Consider the following 12,804-nt stretch of genomic DNA (forward strand, 5'->3'; position numbering starts at 1 on the left):
TTTTCAATTTTGTTTTACGAAAAAAATTCCTGTTTTTGTTTTATCGTTAACTAAATCACCTTATTAAAAATGAAAACATAAAAATTGATATGAACTTCAACAATTTGAACTATGAAACAGCAAAACAGTGATAAAATTAAAAAAAAAAAAATAGAGTAACGAACTGCAATGACTCCCACTATTTTTGTCTATAAAAACATGGACAGTTAAAGACGGCTGTAAAACTGTTAACTTTAGTAAAAGCTTAAAAAATGAAATAGAGTATATAGTACTGCCTCCTTCTTACTTAATTTTAAACAAAACAGTGCCGAAACACAAATAAAAATAAAACAGAGTAGTGTAACTCACGGTATAATTTCCCTTGTGTTCTTCAAAAATATTGACTAAACAAAACCATGGCAAATTCATAATGTTAATAGTAGATACAAAAATCTATCGGTTTTAATTGTAAATCACGCAGTGACAAAACAAAAACAAAAATAAAATAGAGCAACTAACTATAACAATCCCCAGGAATATAGGCTGGCGAGTCCACCACGTCCTACTTTCTCTCGGGAAATCTAATGGATGACGTGTGGTCGTCGGCCAGGAGCACAAGCTGGTCGGCGCAGAGGGCCGTTAGCGTGATTGTGCGCGTGGCAGTGGCTCCCTCATCTCCGTCTCCCTCATCCTTTCGGACAACGTCGTAGTCGGGGTCGGTCTCGGTGCGGCCGGGGCTGTACTCATCCATCCACGAGAGCTCACCCTTGGCGGGGACAATAGTGCGGGTCTCGAGGTTGGGCGGCAGCTGCGCCACCAGCGCGTCGGCGACCTCGCGCGTCGCCTTTGCGCGCGTGTTGAAGGCGGTGCGCCAGTCGAGCAGGTCGATGCTGATGCCGAGGTGGCGCAGGGCCGTGAAGCCGGCCAGCAGGGCCGTGGAGGACGGCCCGTGGCGGTCGCGTACGTGGCGGTCCTCGTCGTCGGCACCGGCCACGTCCAGCAGGGAGGGCTCGTCCGTTATGATGTAGTGATTGACGTCCATTTTATAGACGGCCGCCAGGCTCGAGAGGGAGGTGGCCTGCCAGGGCCGGAGGGCCGCCAGCAGGTCGTACAAGGTGAAGAGCTCATCACCCTGCGGGCGGTACCGATCGTCGCCGAGTTGTATCAACGTCACAGGGTCGGTCGTGCTCGGCCGGCACGTTTTACGACCGAGGTCCATGTATACATCCTTGAGGTGTGGCCCGACGGCAGCAACAAGGGTGCGCACGGAGATGGGCATCAAGAAACATACGTCAGCGTACAGGGACGTCAGATAGGCAAGAGAAGGAGACGCAGGAGGAGCCATGTTTGCATCCGCTGTGCCAGTCGCCCGGGCCGTCGAATACACATGACTAATCTTATAGATGCTGAGAGTCTCCAGGAACGGCGCGGCGCGCACAAGAGCACCGTGCATATCCAGCGCGCCGGTGTCCCAGTCGCTTGTCAGCTCCTCAATTTCCAAGTGCCGAAGACGTGCGAGATTGGGAACGGCGGCCCGGTGCGCGTCGCTCGCCTCGCCCGGAATGATGCCCAGCTTTGGCACATAGCACTGGAGCGTCTGGAGGCCCGGCAGCAGAGTCAGGAGGTCCAGTATTTGCACCGCCGTGTTGGCCCACTGGGATGGCGTCCGGTACAGCTTGTATGGGCGCAGGTGCGTCAAATGGGGAGCGAGAGCCTCGTAGGCGGCCGCCATTCGGTCGACGCGCGCCCGCGTCACCGCCGCCGTGTTCATACAAGCCGCAATGTTCTCAACACGAGCGGGACGTATTCGACTGTACAGTTCCGAGACGCGAACGCTGTAATCGTCTTGTTCCAGCCGAAGACGACGGACAGCGAGGGCCAGATCCGGCTCGGCACGCAGCTTCGCGGATGTCGCCTGAATGTCAATCAAGACGTCAGACGACTGACAAACTTCAAATTCAAGTGGCGCGATCAGTACGTCGACACTGGAGTGCAGCCACTCACGAGCCACGCCGCGCACCGTCGCTGAGTTGAGCGGATCGGCTTCGAGGCCAAGCAAGACATCATGGACGTCGATCGAATGCAAGGTTGAGTCCCCAAGAAGGTGTTTGCTGAAGGCGTGGCCGAATAATATGTGCAGCAGCTCGACAGGAAGCGTGTCGAGGCGCGATGCGGGGACAGTGTTTGACGCCATATTAGTATCGTGGTAGTGGTGTTTGTAGCAGTGTTTGTTTGGTATCAATTGAGAATATTTCGCTTCTGGTTATACACTCGAATACTGGTGGAGTACAGTTTGTATTTATGCTTGTCGTTGAGGGTGGTTCAATCAATGAAATGTGTCTCTGAAGACAGTTTTGTGTCTTTGAAGAAATGGTCAGGGGTAAGAAAACAATGGGAATAAGGAAAAGGGGACAAAGACAAGCCATTGTGTATGTAAACAAAGGACAGCTCTCGCAGCTGCAACTACGCTCTTGTTCATTGTTGCACATTTTCCTTTCAAAAAGACGAAAAGAAGAGACGTGAATGGGATTGTTCATATTAAAGGACAGTGAATGGCTTCTGTTCATATAAGTAAACAAGGAAAACAAAACAATGGACTTATATTCTAATGTTTCCCTAAAGAAACTTGTCTAGTGAGGAGAATAGAGATGTTCAGTAATAAAAACAGAAATGAAAGAACGAAAAGAACGAGTAAAAGAAGGGATAAAGCAGAAAAATAGAAAACAAAAAAGCGGCCATGCGTCGTCATAGTCTATAGACGTGGATCGTACGACACTTCAAAGCAAGGCAGCGTCAAGATCTACAGCTCAGCGTCAAGCATATGATCAGACATTTGTAATTGTGCTTACTTTTATTATGTAGGAAAGAGAATACGGAGTTTACATTGATTTTGATTTTGATTTTGATTTTGATTTTTAGTTTTAGTTTTAGTTTTAGTTTTAGTTTTAGTTTTAGTTTTAGTTTTAGTTTTAGTTTTTGAATTTTGAATTTTGAATTTTGAAAATTTTCGTTTTCAGTTTCAGTGTCCAGTTTTAGTTTTGAAAGGTTATTTCAAGTTTACCGTATTACCGTTTAGCGCAATTTATGTAATTTTTTTTTTTCAAATCATTTTATTTTAAAAACAAAAAACAAATTCAAAGGCCAATAAAAAAGGAAATGAACAAAAGCACTTACCTCTCGATTGCCTACGGCATATCCTACCTCTCGAGACGGCTGGCCGGACGTAAGAGGTTGTCGTAAAACACGGCCATTTCGTCAGTGACACCGTCGTAGACGTTGGGTCGGCGGTTGGCAATAATGTCGTCGGTGTATTCCGTTTCGAGTGTGATGTCACGGGTCGTGGGGGCCGTACCCTTGTCCGCTGTGGTCGTTACATTGTACGTCACGCAATCTACATACGGATACGTTTTGATCGTGGTCAGGTTGGGGAACCGGCTATCGCGCGTCGCCGCCACCAAAGCCTGGATCATGGCAGCACGGCGTGGTTTCCAGGCGGCTTCGTACGCCTCCTGCAGATCCATGCCCAGCGCCGTGTCCATCGGCACATCAAAATCATTCTGGTACAAGGCAACGTCGAATGTGACGCTCTCGATGTTTGGCGGCAGCTGGGCCACGAGCGACGCAGCCACGCCGGTTGTCGTGTCGACACCGTTCCTCCCAGCCTCCGCGTAGGTGCCTGCGCCCCGCCAGTCGAGCAGCGCCAAGTCGATACAGAGTGTCCGCACGCTCGTGAACCCGGCCAGCAGCGCCATGGCCGACGGGCCCGGTGGCGGCGGGATCGCATACTCTTCACAGGGGGCGCCGAGGTGCGCGACGCGCTGGCCGGCATAGGGCATGTTGATGGTGAGCGAGGTCAGCGAGGTGGTCTTCCAGGGCGCGAGCTCCTCGAGCAGGTCGTACGTCGAAAAGTTGAGGTCGCCTTTGTCGAAAGACATGTGGGACGGCCGGGCCGACTGGAGCGCGGGCGCAATGTCTGCGGTGGCGAGCCGCGGGCCAACGGTGCCCAGCAGACGCTTGAGCGAGGCGACCGACATGGGCGAGTTGAAAATGGTCAGCTCCTCGAGGTGCTCGAGGTGGGCTTCCCCCGTCTCTTCGATCTTGCTCTGCTGCTTGCCAAGGAGCAAAGCCTTGGACGACACCACGTTGCCAATGTGCATGACAGTGAGCTCGCGCAGGTTTGGCGCGCACCGCATCAGCAAGCCGTTTGTGTCCAGCACGCTGAAGCGGTTCCGGTCCAGCGTAACCTCGTGCATCTCAAGCGACTGAAGGCGGCGCAAGACAATTTTGTTCTTGTTGTTGCTACTATTGTCGTTGTTGTTATCGCGATCCTCCTCCATCGGAATCACGGCCAGGCCCGCCATCGCCATGGTCAGCTTCTGCAGCCCCGGCACCGAACCCAAAAAGTCGTGCACTTGCACCGCAACCCGCGCCCAGTAGGCTGGCTTCTCGTAGACATAGGGCCGCTCACGAGGCGAGGGCATGTCTTGTTCCATCGAGTCAAGGACGTGCAGCAGCGCCTCGTGGTGTTTCTTGAGCTTGTTGATGCGGTTGTGCTGCTTTTTGGTCGTGGTCAGATGGTCGGCGACGCCCTTGGCGTTGTGCATCTTGTCAGGGTTAGGTTGGTTGTAGTAGGCTAGTACCCATAGCGCGGCCCGGCGCACACTGTTCCCCAAGCCTGGATCGGCCTGGAAGGTATGGACGCCCGAGTTGAATGCCTCCAGCGAGGAAGGCCTGAAGTTGCGATACAGCTGCTCGCTGGCCAGACGGCGGACCAGATCCGAGTTGAGCCGGTCGTCCGCGATGCCCTTGACGATCGATTCGTAGCCATTGGGGTCCACGAAAGCGTCGGAATCCTTCAGATAAGGCGAGTAAATGTCCTCACCAGCGGAGCTGTCCTCGTCACCGCATTCCAAATGGAAATCCGAATCCTTATCGACCGTGTCGGAAAACGTCATGTCAAAGATCTGACGCAGCACTTCGACGGGAAGCGTGTCGAGGCGCGACTTGGGAATAGCAATAGAGCTCATCGTGGTCTTTGGTGTTGGTTTGAATTTGGGTAGTTATGTAGTAAGGATTGTAGGTTATTGTAAAGCGAAGTGTAGTTGTTGACAGTTGTGGTGGTCGTATGACGGTCTTGTAGAAAGAATGCCGGTGACGACTCGATATAAATATACATCTGGATGGCTTGAACAAAGCCTGTTGTTCATCTTGTATTGGGATTTTGCTGTCATTGTCGTCAAACTGTCAAGTTGTAAGCTGTGCAAATTGTGAATTGTGAATAAAGAAGCCCAGGATAAACAAACAATGGAACAAGAGGCAAGGGGTACCTCTTGAGCAACAAAGGCAGAGACAAAAGGAACAGAAAAACAAGAACAAAATAAACGAACAACATCTTTGTTGAATAACAAAGAAATTAATGTAAATCAATCTTTTGAGCGCTCGGCAAAGAATGGTTGCAGCAATGGACATGCGAGGAAAAGTGATCATAGGACAGCACGGAAGAATTATGATAGATAGTATTAGATGTAAAAATGTAGAGAAGTGCAAATGAGACGTTCAATTTGTCGAAAACGGCCATTTCAATCATCAATCTCCCCTACCAGCCGTGCAAACACGCCATCGCGCCCCTGCGCCAGCAGCGCCGCATACGAACCGCTCGCCGCCACCGCACCGTCCTGCACGACCAGCAGCCGGTCGCACAGCTGCATCATGGCCTTGCTGTGCGTGGCCACGACAATGGACATGCGAGCGTGCCGGCTGTTTTGCTTCAGAGACTGCAGCGTATGGCGGACGGCTTCGGCCGAGGACGCGTCCAGGGCACTGGTGGGTTCGTCGAGGACGAGCAGCTGCGGGCGACGGAGCAGGGCGCGGGCAATGCACACCCTCTGGGCCTGGCCGCCCGACAACGACGATAGCACGGACGGTGTAGTGGAGGTGTTGTTGGCAGTCTCCGTCTGCGGCGTCGCAGCGTTGCCCACCACCGTATCGTACCCTTCTGGCAGTGACGCCACAAACGCATCGATGCCTGCCGCACGCCCGGCCTGCTCCATGCGGACCGTTCGCGCCGCCATGGGCCAGATGGTTGCGCGCTCTTCGTCCGTCACGGGCTCCGCATCCAGACCGTACGTGATGTTGTGCCGCAGCGTCCCCGGAAACAGATACGGCTGCTGCGGGACATAGGCCATGCGAGCACGCAAGGCGTAGGTGTCTATTTGGTCGGCCGGAATGCCGCCAAACGACAACTGACTTCCGGCGTTCTGTATCTCACTCTCGTCCGCGTACAGCCGCAACAGAAGCGACAAGACCGTGCTCTTGCCCCCACCGGATGCGCCGACAATGCCAACAAGCTCACCCGGCTGGATGACCAAGGACAGATTGCGCAAGACGGCGGCGTCGCCAGGCCGACTGCCGTTTTGGTCGGTACCATATTTGAACACCAGACGGTCCATGCAAATGGGAAAGAGAGAGGTCGGGATGATGCCGCCGCCGTGGTGCTCGTGGCCCGCGTCGCGTGGCAGGGCGGCAAACTCGAGCATCTGCACGGCAACCGTTTTGGAGGCTGCCATCTGCGGCACGTTGCCAAGCAGCGCGGCAGCCGTGCCGATACTGAAGAGCAGCAAATTGACGACTTGCACCAGACTGTTGACTGAGGCCGGTGACGAGAGGAGCGTGGTGCCGTAGTAAAAGACCAAGGCGACCAGCCAGTTGGGCAGCGCTTGATTCAGGCCGTAGAGGGCGCCGGTGCGCCACGCACGGGAGATGCCCATAGCAAACGCGGCGGCGGTGGCGTCACGAAGCGGTCCGTCGGTAAAATAGTCTTCGATCGTCAAGGCGCGCACGACGCGAATATTGGGAAACACTTGCGAAAATACGGCGCTGACGCGTTCGGCGGCGCGGTTGGCACGCTCTTCCCAGGTGTTGCTGACACGTGTAGCGAGACGAGTAGCCACGAGCACGACAATGGGACCGGCAGCCAGAATGACAAGCGTCAACTTCCAGGCGACAGTCAGCGCCCAGACCACCGACACGGCCACCATGCCGGCGGCCATAAGGAGGATGGGCACGAACACACTGACGAGCTTTCGCATCTCTTCGCCGCCACGGTCGAGGCACTCGACGGCGGACGCTGGCGCCGGGAAGGTGGACTTAGGCTGGAGCAACAGGCGCGCGAAGGCTTCGGTGCGCAAGTGGTTGACCCAGGCGAGACCAACTCGCTCAGCCAGGTAAAAGGCGGCAAAAACGGCGGCGCCGTCGACAATAGAGAGGCCGACAAGGACGAGAGCCCATGGGCGACCAGCACCCTGTGCGTCGACACCGACCGGGACCCAAAAGGCCTGCAGCATGCGGGCAAAGGCGAAAGAAAAGGCTGGGTTGCAGGCAGCGACGATCAGACAGGCGACGCATCCAAAGACGAAATCGAGGCGGCTGGCACGGTTGAGGGATGGCCAGACGGTCAGGAGGACAGCGCGCAGAGAGGGGAGTGCGTCGGTGGCATCTTTCGTAGGCTCTGTGGCGCCATCATCACTGCCGCGTGGCTGCTCCTCCACCGCGGCAACGCGTCGAATGCGACTGATGGGCGAGCTGGGGATAGCCTCATCCATGCGCATGCTCTGGGCCTGGGCCCCACGTTCGCAAAGCACGTCGAGGCTGGACCGCTGGTTGTAGTAGCCGTAATCATCGTCGTCAAGGCGGTGAGACTTGGTCGGAAGGACGACAGATGTGCGTGGCGTCACGGCCGCTGACCCAGGTGCCGAGTGGTATTGTACCGAGCGTCTGGACGTCCGCTTGTGGTAGCTCGGGTAAGGATTCAAGAGAATGGACTGGCGCTGTCGGTTGTAGGCCAACGGCGCCGAAAAGATGGATGCCCGGCGGAAGAGGCCCGTGGTCTCAACAGAAGCAGGTCGTGAGGGCATGATGTTCTCGTCATCGTCGTTGGCTTCTTCCTCTCGGCCGTGGCCGATCTTGGTGACGGGACTGAGACACACATCTGCGGCGCCATTGCTGCTAGCCGACTGCAAGAGAGTCTGCATGGCGCCGCCCTGCTCTGTGCGTAGCCACCCAAACACGCCTTCTTGGACAAGACGACCACGGTCCATGACGTACACATAGTCCTCGCGTGTAATCTGGCTCATGTCGTGCGTAATTACAATGGTGGTCTTTCCGCGGCGCCAGGTGCGCACGGCATCCAAGACCATCTGCGCGCTCTTGGGGTCGAGGCCGCTCGTGGTCTCGTCGAGCACGAGCACGGCAGGGTCGCGGATCTTGGCACGGGCTAGGGCGAGGCGCTGCCGCTGACCACCACTGAGCGCAGAGCCGGATGGACCACCTATGACTGTGTCTAAGCCTTGGGGCAGGTTGGCCACGGTGGACTGGAGGAGGGCCGTCTCACAGGCACTCCTGATATCGTCGCGCGTGATGGTTGAGTCGGTGGCAGTGGGAGTGGCAGCTGCGGCGGTGGCGGCGGCGGCCGATCCTCCGCCCAGAGCGACGTTCCAGGCAAATGTGCCCTGGAACACGGTGCTGGCCTGTTGTATGAGAGCAACATTCTCGCGCAGCCACGCTCGATCGAGACGGTCGGCGGGGACATCGTCAATCAGAATGCGGCCGGCCGTGGGTGCGTAAAATTGTACGAGCAAATCGGCAATGGTGCTCTTTCCCGAACCGCTGCGTCCAACGACAAAAGATACCTGGCCGGCGGCAAAGGCCATGCTGCAGCCGTCGAGAACCATCCTGGACGGGTTGGACGGGTAGGCGAAGCTGACGTTGTCGAGGATAATGTCACGGGGCGGTTGCACGGGGCGGAGGTCACCAGTTGGCGACAAAGAGTTCCCGTCGGCATCTTTACTATCGCCAATCATGGTCTCCAACGCCTTACCGGCCACGGTGCCTTTCAGAACTGTCACCCACTGGGTACCGAGCGACTCGAGTGATTGGAAGGCGATCAGGACGGCATAAAAGGCCGTGAGCACGTTGCCTGGCGTGGTGCTGCCGCGCGTGACTAGTGCCAGGCCGAACCAGAAGCCAATGACAAAGAGGTTGATCATCCACACCTTGATGTAGCCCATCTGTGCACTCGAAGACAGTGCTTGCCGAGCGTAGTGACGAGCGGCCATACGGATGGCGCCGACGTACTGCCACAGCTCGGTATCGTAGCCATTGTAGATCTTCACAAGGTCGATGCCGGACAAGGCGGCCGAGGCGTGCTGGGCGGCGTTATTGAGGGCGCCCCGCTGACGCTCAGCAGCTGGCTTGAGGCCGCGTCCGAGGAGCTGGAGGACCACGACGGAGACGGGGACCGTGGCCAGCAGCACAAGCGTCAAAGCCCACGACTTGGCAAAAGCGACGGCTAGGCAGGCGACGCACACAAAGGCATCGCTCACGATGTAGCCTAGCAGCTGAGACGTAGCGGCCTGCAGGTCGCGGATCTGCGTGTACTGCTCGGTCATGAGGCTGGCCATGCCGCCGGCGCGGGTGTCGAACCAGGCCATCTCCTTGGAGAGCAGGGACTTGAACAGACGGAGGCGGACTGTGCGAGCCCGTGTTTCGCCGTGGATGATCCAAAGTCCCATGAGTAGCGCTGCACAGACAGCCATGCCAATGCCAAGAACAGTGAGGCCGAGACACCACCTGCCAACTTGTATCAGCGTGTCGTGAGCCGAACTTGTGTCGCTGCCGAAGTCGGTGATGACCTGAAAGATCTGGCCGAGGAGAAGGGCGTAGGTCGTTTTCGCGCCCGCGACAGCGGCCGAGGCAGTGGTGGCCAGTAGAGCGACAATGACGTCTTGGCGGGTGCAGGCTACAAACAGATGAGACAGTCCGGCTGATTCGTCTTTGTCCTTTGTTTCCGTTTGTGTCTTCGTCTTTGGGCTTGGCGACATTGATTCCTGCGGCAGGTCTAGGAATGAGATAGAGTGGCTGTCATGGGATGAGTGCGGGCTACACGTCTTGGACGGAGTCGTAGACGACGAATATTGGGTCCGCTGCTGTTGTCGGGGTGGCGCGTCAACGTGTACGATCCGCGGCTTCTCATGGACGTCCCGGATACGGACGGACCGCACGGTGGCCGGCGACGGTGGCTCTAGCATCGGATATGAGATGCTGTCTTTGCGGATGCTGTTTCTGCAGTGTACACGACCGGTGCTGCGACCACCGATGCTCGAAAGCGACAGAATCGAGAACCGACTTGAGTCGTTTGTCATCGTGAAGTTGTTGCCAGGTTGGGGCATCATAAGGAAGTCGGTTGGGAGTATCTCATCGCAGGGAAAGGCACCTGTGCCATATGAAAGGACACTGAAAGAGGAAAAAAGAGATAAATCATCCAGATGGCCGTGACACGACGGACATTCGTCTCAACATTCCCTTGGGAGAAAAGCAATGGACAAAAGCGGCCATGGCCATCGGATATGCTGGCAAGCACTCGCCCACCCAAAGCGTCAATTCGTCAAAGGGATGCATCACTGAATCCGCCGGGTCGCTGAAAGGAGGATGCACTTGGCGTGGGTGGCTGTCGCCTTTGTTAGCTGTTGTCTGTGGGCTGTCTGCTGCGATTGTTGTTTTTGTAGAAAGGGGGAGTTGGTTAGTATTGTGTGGCTTGGCCGATGATTCGTGGTGTGCATTTTGGCCATTTTGGTGCGACCATGCGGGTGGAACAATGGCAAGAGCCAACGGCGCAGGAGCAACCCCGGATGAGGAAAGAACAGACCACGTCTACGGAGCACCTCCGTAGAAAGAGCACGATTTAATCATGCGGTGCCTTGGAAGATATGATTTTTTTTTTTTTTTTTTCATTAAATCAAATACAAAACTGCATGTCCAAAAGAAAAACAAATGCAGCAGCAACGCCGGCCCCGACCGACATCCGTCGCTGTTGGTATCCGCCCGTAAAGTCCGCTTTCTCTTCGGGTTCTCCCTCTCCATCCATCACCGCAGTCTACTTCTTCGCCGCCTTCTCGGCCTGGGCCTTCTCGTAGATCCAGTCGTTCAGGCCCTTGCGGTTTCGTGCAATCTCGACCGCGTAGAACTGCATCCTCGGCACTGTCTTTGTTAGCATTGTTGATCTTTCGTCGCCCTCATGACTGTCGTCGCTCCGCGTGAAGTCCTTGTCTCAAACCATGTTCGTGTCGATCTCATCGATCGCGCCACTCGCTGCTCCAGGGCCACGTACCAAAAATGACCTCGTCCCGGCCATACTCGACGTTCGGCGCAATGCGCATCATCGTGCCAAAGTTGTAGTCGTCCACCTTCTTCTCGTAGGCCATCATAAAGTTGCGCCACCGCTCCTTGCCCGTCTTGCTCTTCATCTCGTCCTCATCAATCGTGGCCGCCGGGTCGAACTCGGGGAAGTCTTTTTGGAGGTGCTCGAGGATGTCGTCGTCCAGTTTTGTGAGGCGCAGCGTCGACCCGCGCACGCGCTCCAGGATCGCCCAGTATGTCTCCATGTGCTGCACGGCCTTGACAGCAAACTGCTTCTCGATCTGTGAGAGTCAATACTTTCGTCCTGTGTCTGGTGTCTGTCTGCTACTTGTCAGGGCGGCCGGCGCTTACATCTTCAAAGTTGTCGGCGTTCTCGGCGTCGAAGCCGGCCGGGACCTGCTGGACCTGCTGCATTGCGCGGGTGGTGTGTGGGATGGCTGTGGGACGCGGTGGGCTATGTTGTATCTTGAGTGAGCTTCTTGTCTCGTAGATGTTCGTTGCTGTTGCTCGTTGTGTCCTGTTCGTCCTATGCTTCGCCGTGCCTTTCCCTCCTATGCTTTCCAAGCTTTTTTGACATTTTTTTCTAGCGATAGTGGGGTTTCTTATCAGGCATGGCTTTGGGGGCGATTTTGGTATTCGCGGGGCTCTCGCAGCCTAAAACTTCAACTTTCGCCGCAGTAATTTCAAGATGCGCCTGCTGCCAGAAACGGCAAGAAGCTACAAGAACGCCTAACAAAGCAAGACCAAGTCCCTGTGGCTGGGTGTGGCTTGAAAGTCGCTAGTCCGGAATCAGTTCCCAAATTCGGTCACGACTGACCTTACTGTGGCAGCTCACCGCCGTCATGCAAGAATAGAAAAGTCTGTGGATCGTGTGCTTTCGATAATGTCAATGTTTATTTGCAAGTTTGCTTTACAGCTTTCAGTTGCAATCTGGCGTAGACTCATTATGTTTGCGTAGCCTCTAGGAGACGCTCTGTACATTCGTATTGCGCTTCCGCTTGTGCAGCCTTCTTGCCGTTTTGGGCATGTCCGCCGTGATAGCTCTTTTGCGTGTAAGCCAGCAGCTGCTTCCTTGTTTCGAGCATCGACAAGCCATTTCCTTTTGTTTATTCGCAAAATCAACGGGAACCGCAAGTACGTTTACGTGTCAGACTATGACACTGGTTTGCCTGTGTCGATAAGTTGTTTGCTTGGCTGACAAAGAAATCTGACTGGCGTCTAAATGAATTTGTTTGATGGATGATTGGTAAAGCCTGTCAGCGCTGCTGTTCATGCCGTTGACCCTTCCTAGAAACAACGATTGCCTAGACCACCAAAATCTAGACCTTCTTTGTGCCGATCTCCGCCGAACTGATTGAACACAGTGCGCATCCACAAGTGTATCGTGACATGGAGTCGGACACACTTCCTCTGGGATTGCCCGATTAGGAAATTCCGTTAATGGGTCACGATGCGCGGGAAAGGCCGCAGGCACAGTTGGAAACGCCGTTGTATGCCCGGATAGGAGCCATCAAATATAGCTAAATGTGCAATGAGATAGAGCCGGACGGAGGATGTGGTCACATTGCGGTTAGGCTTCAATGCGGTCTCCGCAGCCATCTGTCTTTTGCCCAGTCCCGTGGTCAGGCGCCA

The 12,804-nt window shown here is 55.1% G+C and overlaps 4 protein-coding genes across 4 annotated transcripts; all 4 read right to left on the bottom strand.

Annotated features, from left to right (window-relative positions):
• Positions 1–541: 541 nt before the first annotated feature.
• On the bottom strand, positions 542–2,173 carry SPSK_09060 (uncharacterized protein; the record flags this gene model as incomplete). The annotated part of the gene is made up of 1 exon (XM_016735641.1): positions 542–2,173. The coding sequence occupies one exon, from the start codon at positions 2,171–2,173 to the stop codon at positions 542–544; it is 1,632 nt and encodes a 543-aa protein (XP_016587665.1).
• A 1,003-nt stretch (positions 2,174–3,176) lies between these two features.
• On the bottom strand, positions 3,177–5,006 carry SPSK_08909 (uncharacterized protein; the record flags this gene model as incomplete). Its single annotated transcript, XM_016735495.1, has 1 exon — positions 3,177–5,006. The coding sequence occupies one exon, from the start codon at positions 5,004–5,006 to the stop codon at positions 3,177–3,179; it is 1,830 nt and encodes a 609-aa protein (XP_016587666.1).
• A 552-nt stretch (positions 5,007–5,558) lies between these two features.
• Positions 5,559–10,178, bottom strand: SPSK_08309 (ATP-binding protein cassette, subfamily B (MDR/TAP), member 1; the record flags this gene model as incomplete). The annotated part of the gene is made up of 1 exon (XM_016734912.1): positions 5,559–10,178. The coding sequence occupies one exon, from the start codon at positions 10,176–10,178 to the stop codon at positions 5,559–5,561; it is 4,620 nt and encodes a 1,539-aa protein (XP_016587667.1).
• Positions 10,179–10,909: 731 nt separating this feature from the next.
• On the bottom strand, positions 10,910–11,586 carry SPSK_09811 (uncharacterized protein; the record flags this gene model as incomplete). The annotated part of the gene is made up of 3 exons (XM_016736381.1): positions 10,910–11,013; positions 11,144–11,453; positions 11,524–11,586. 3 exons carry the CDS (start codon positions 11,584–11,586, stop codon positions 10,910–10,912), a joined length of 477 nt encoding a protein of 158 aa, XP_016587668.1.
• Positions 11,587–12,804: the final 1,218 nt, after the last annotated feature.

The sequence above is a fragment of the Sporothrix schenckii genome (assembly GCF_000961545.1).
Source record: "Sporothrix schenckii 1099-18 chromosome Unknown Cont44, whole genome shotgun sequence".
Lineage (NCBI taxonomy): Eukaryota > Fungi > Ascomycota > Sordariomycetes > Ophiostomatales > Ophiostomataceae > Sporothrix > Sporothrix schenckii.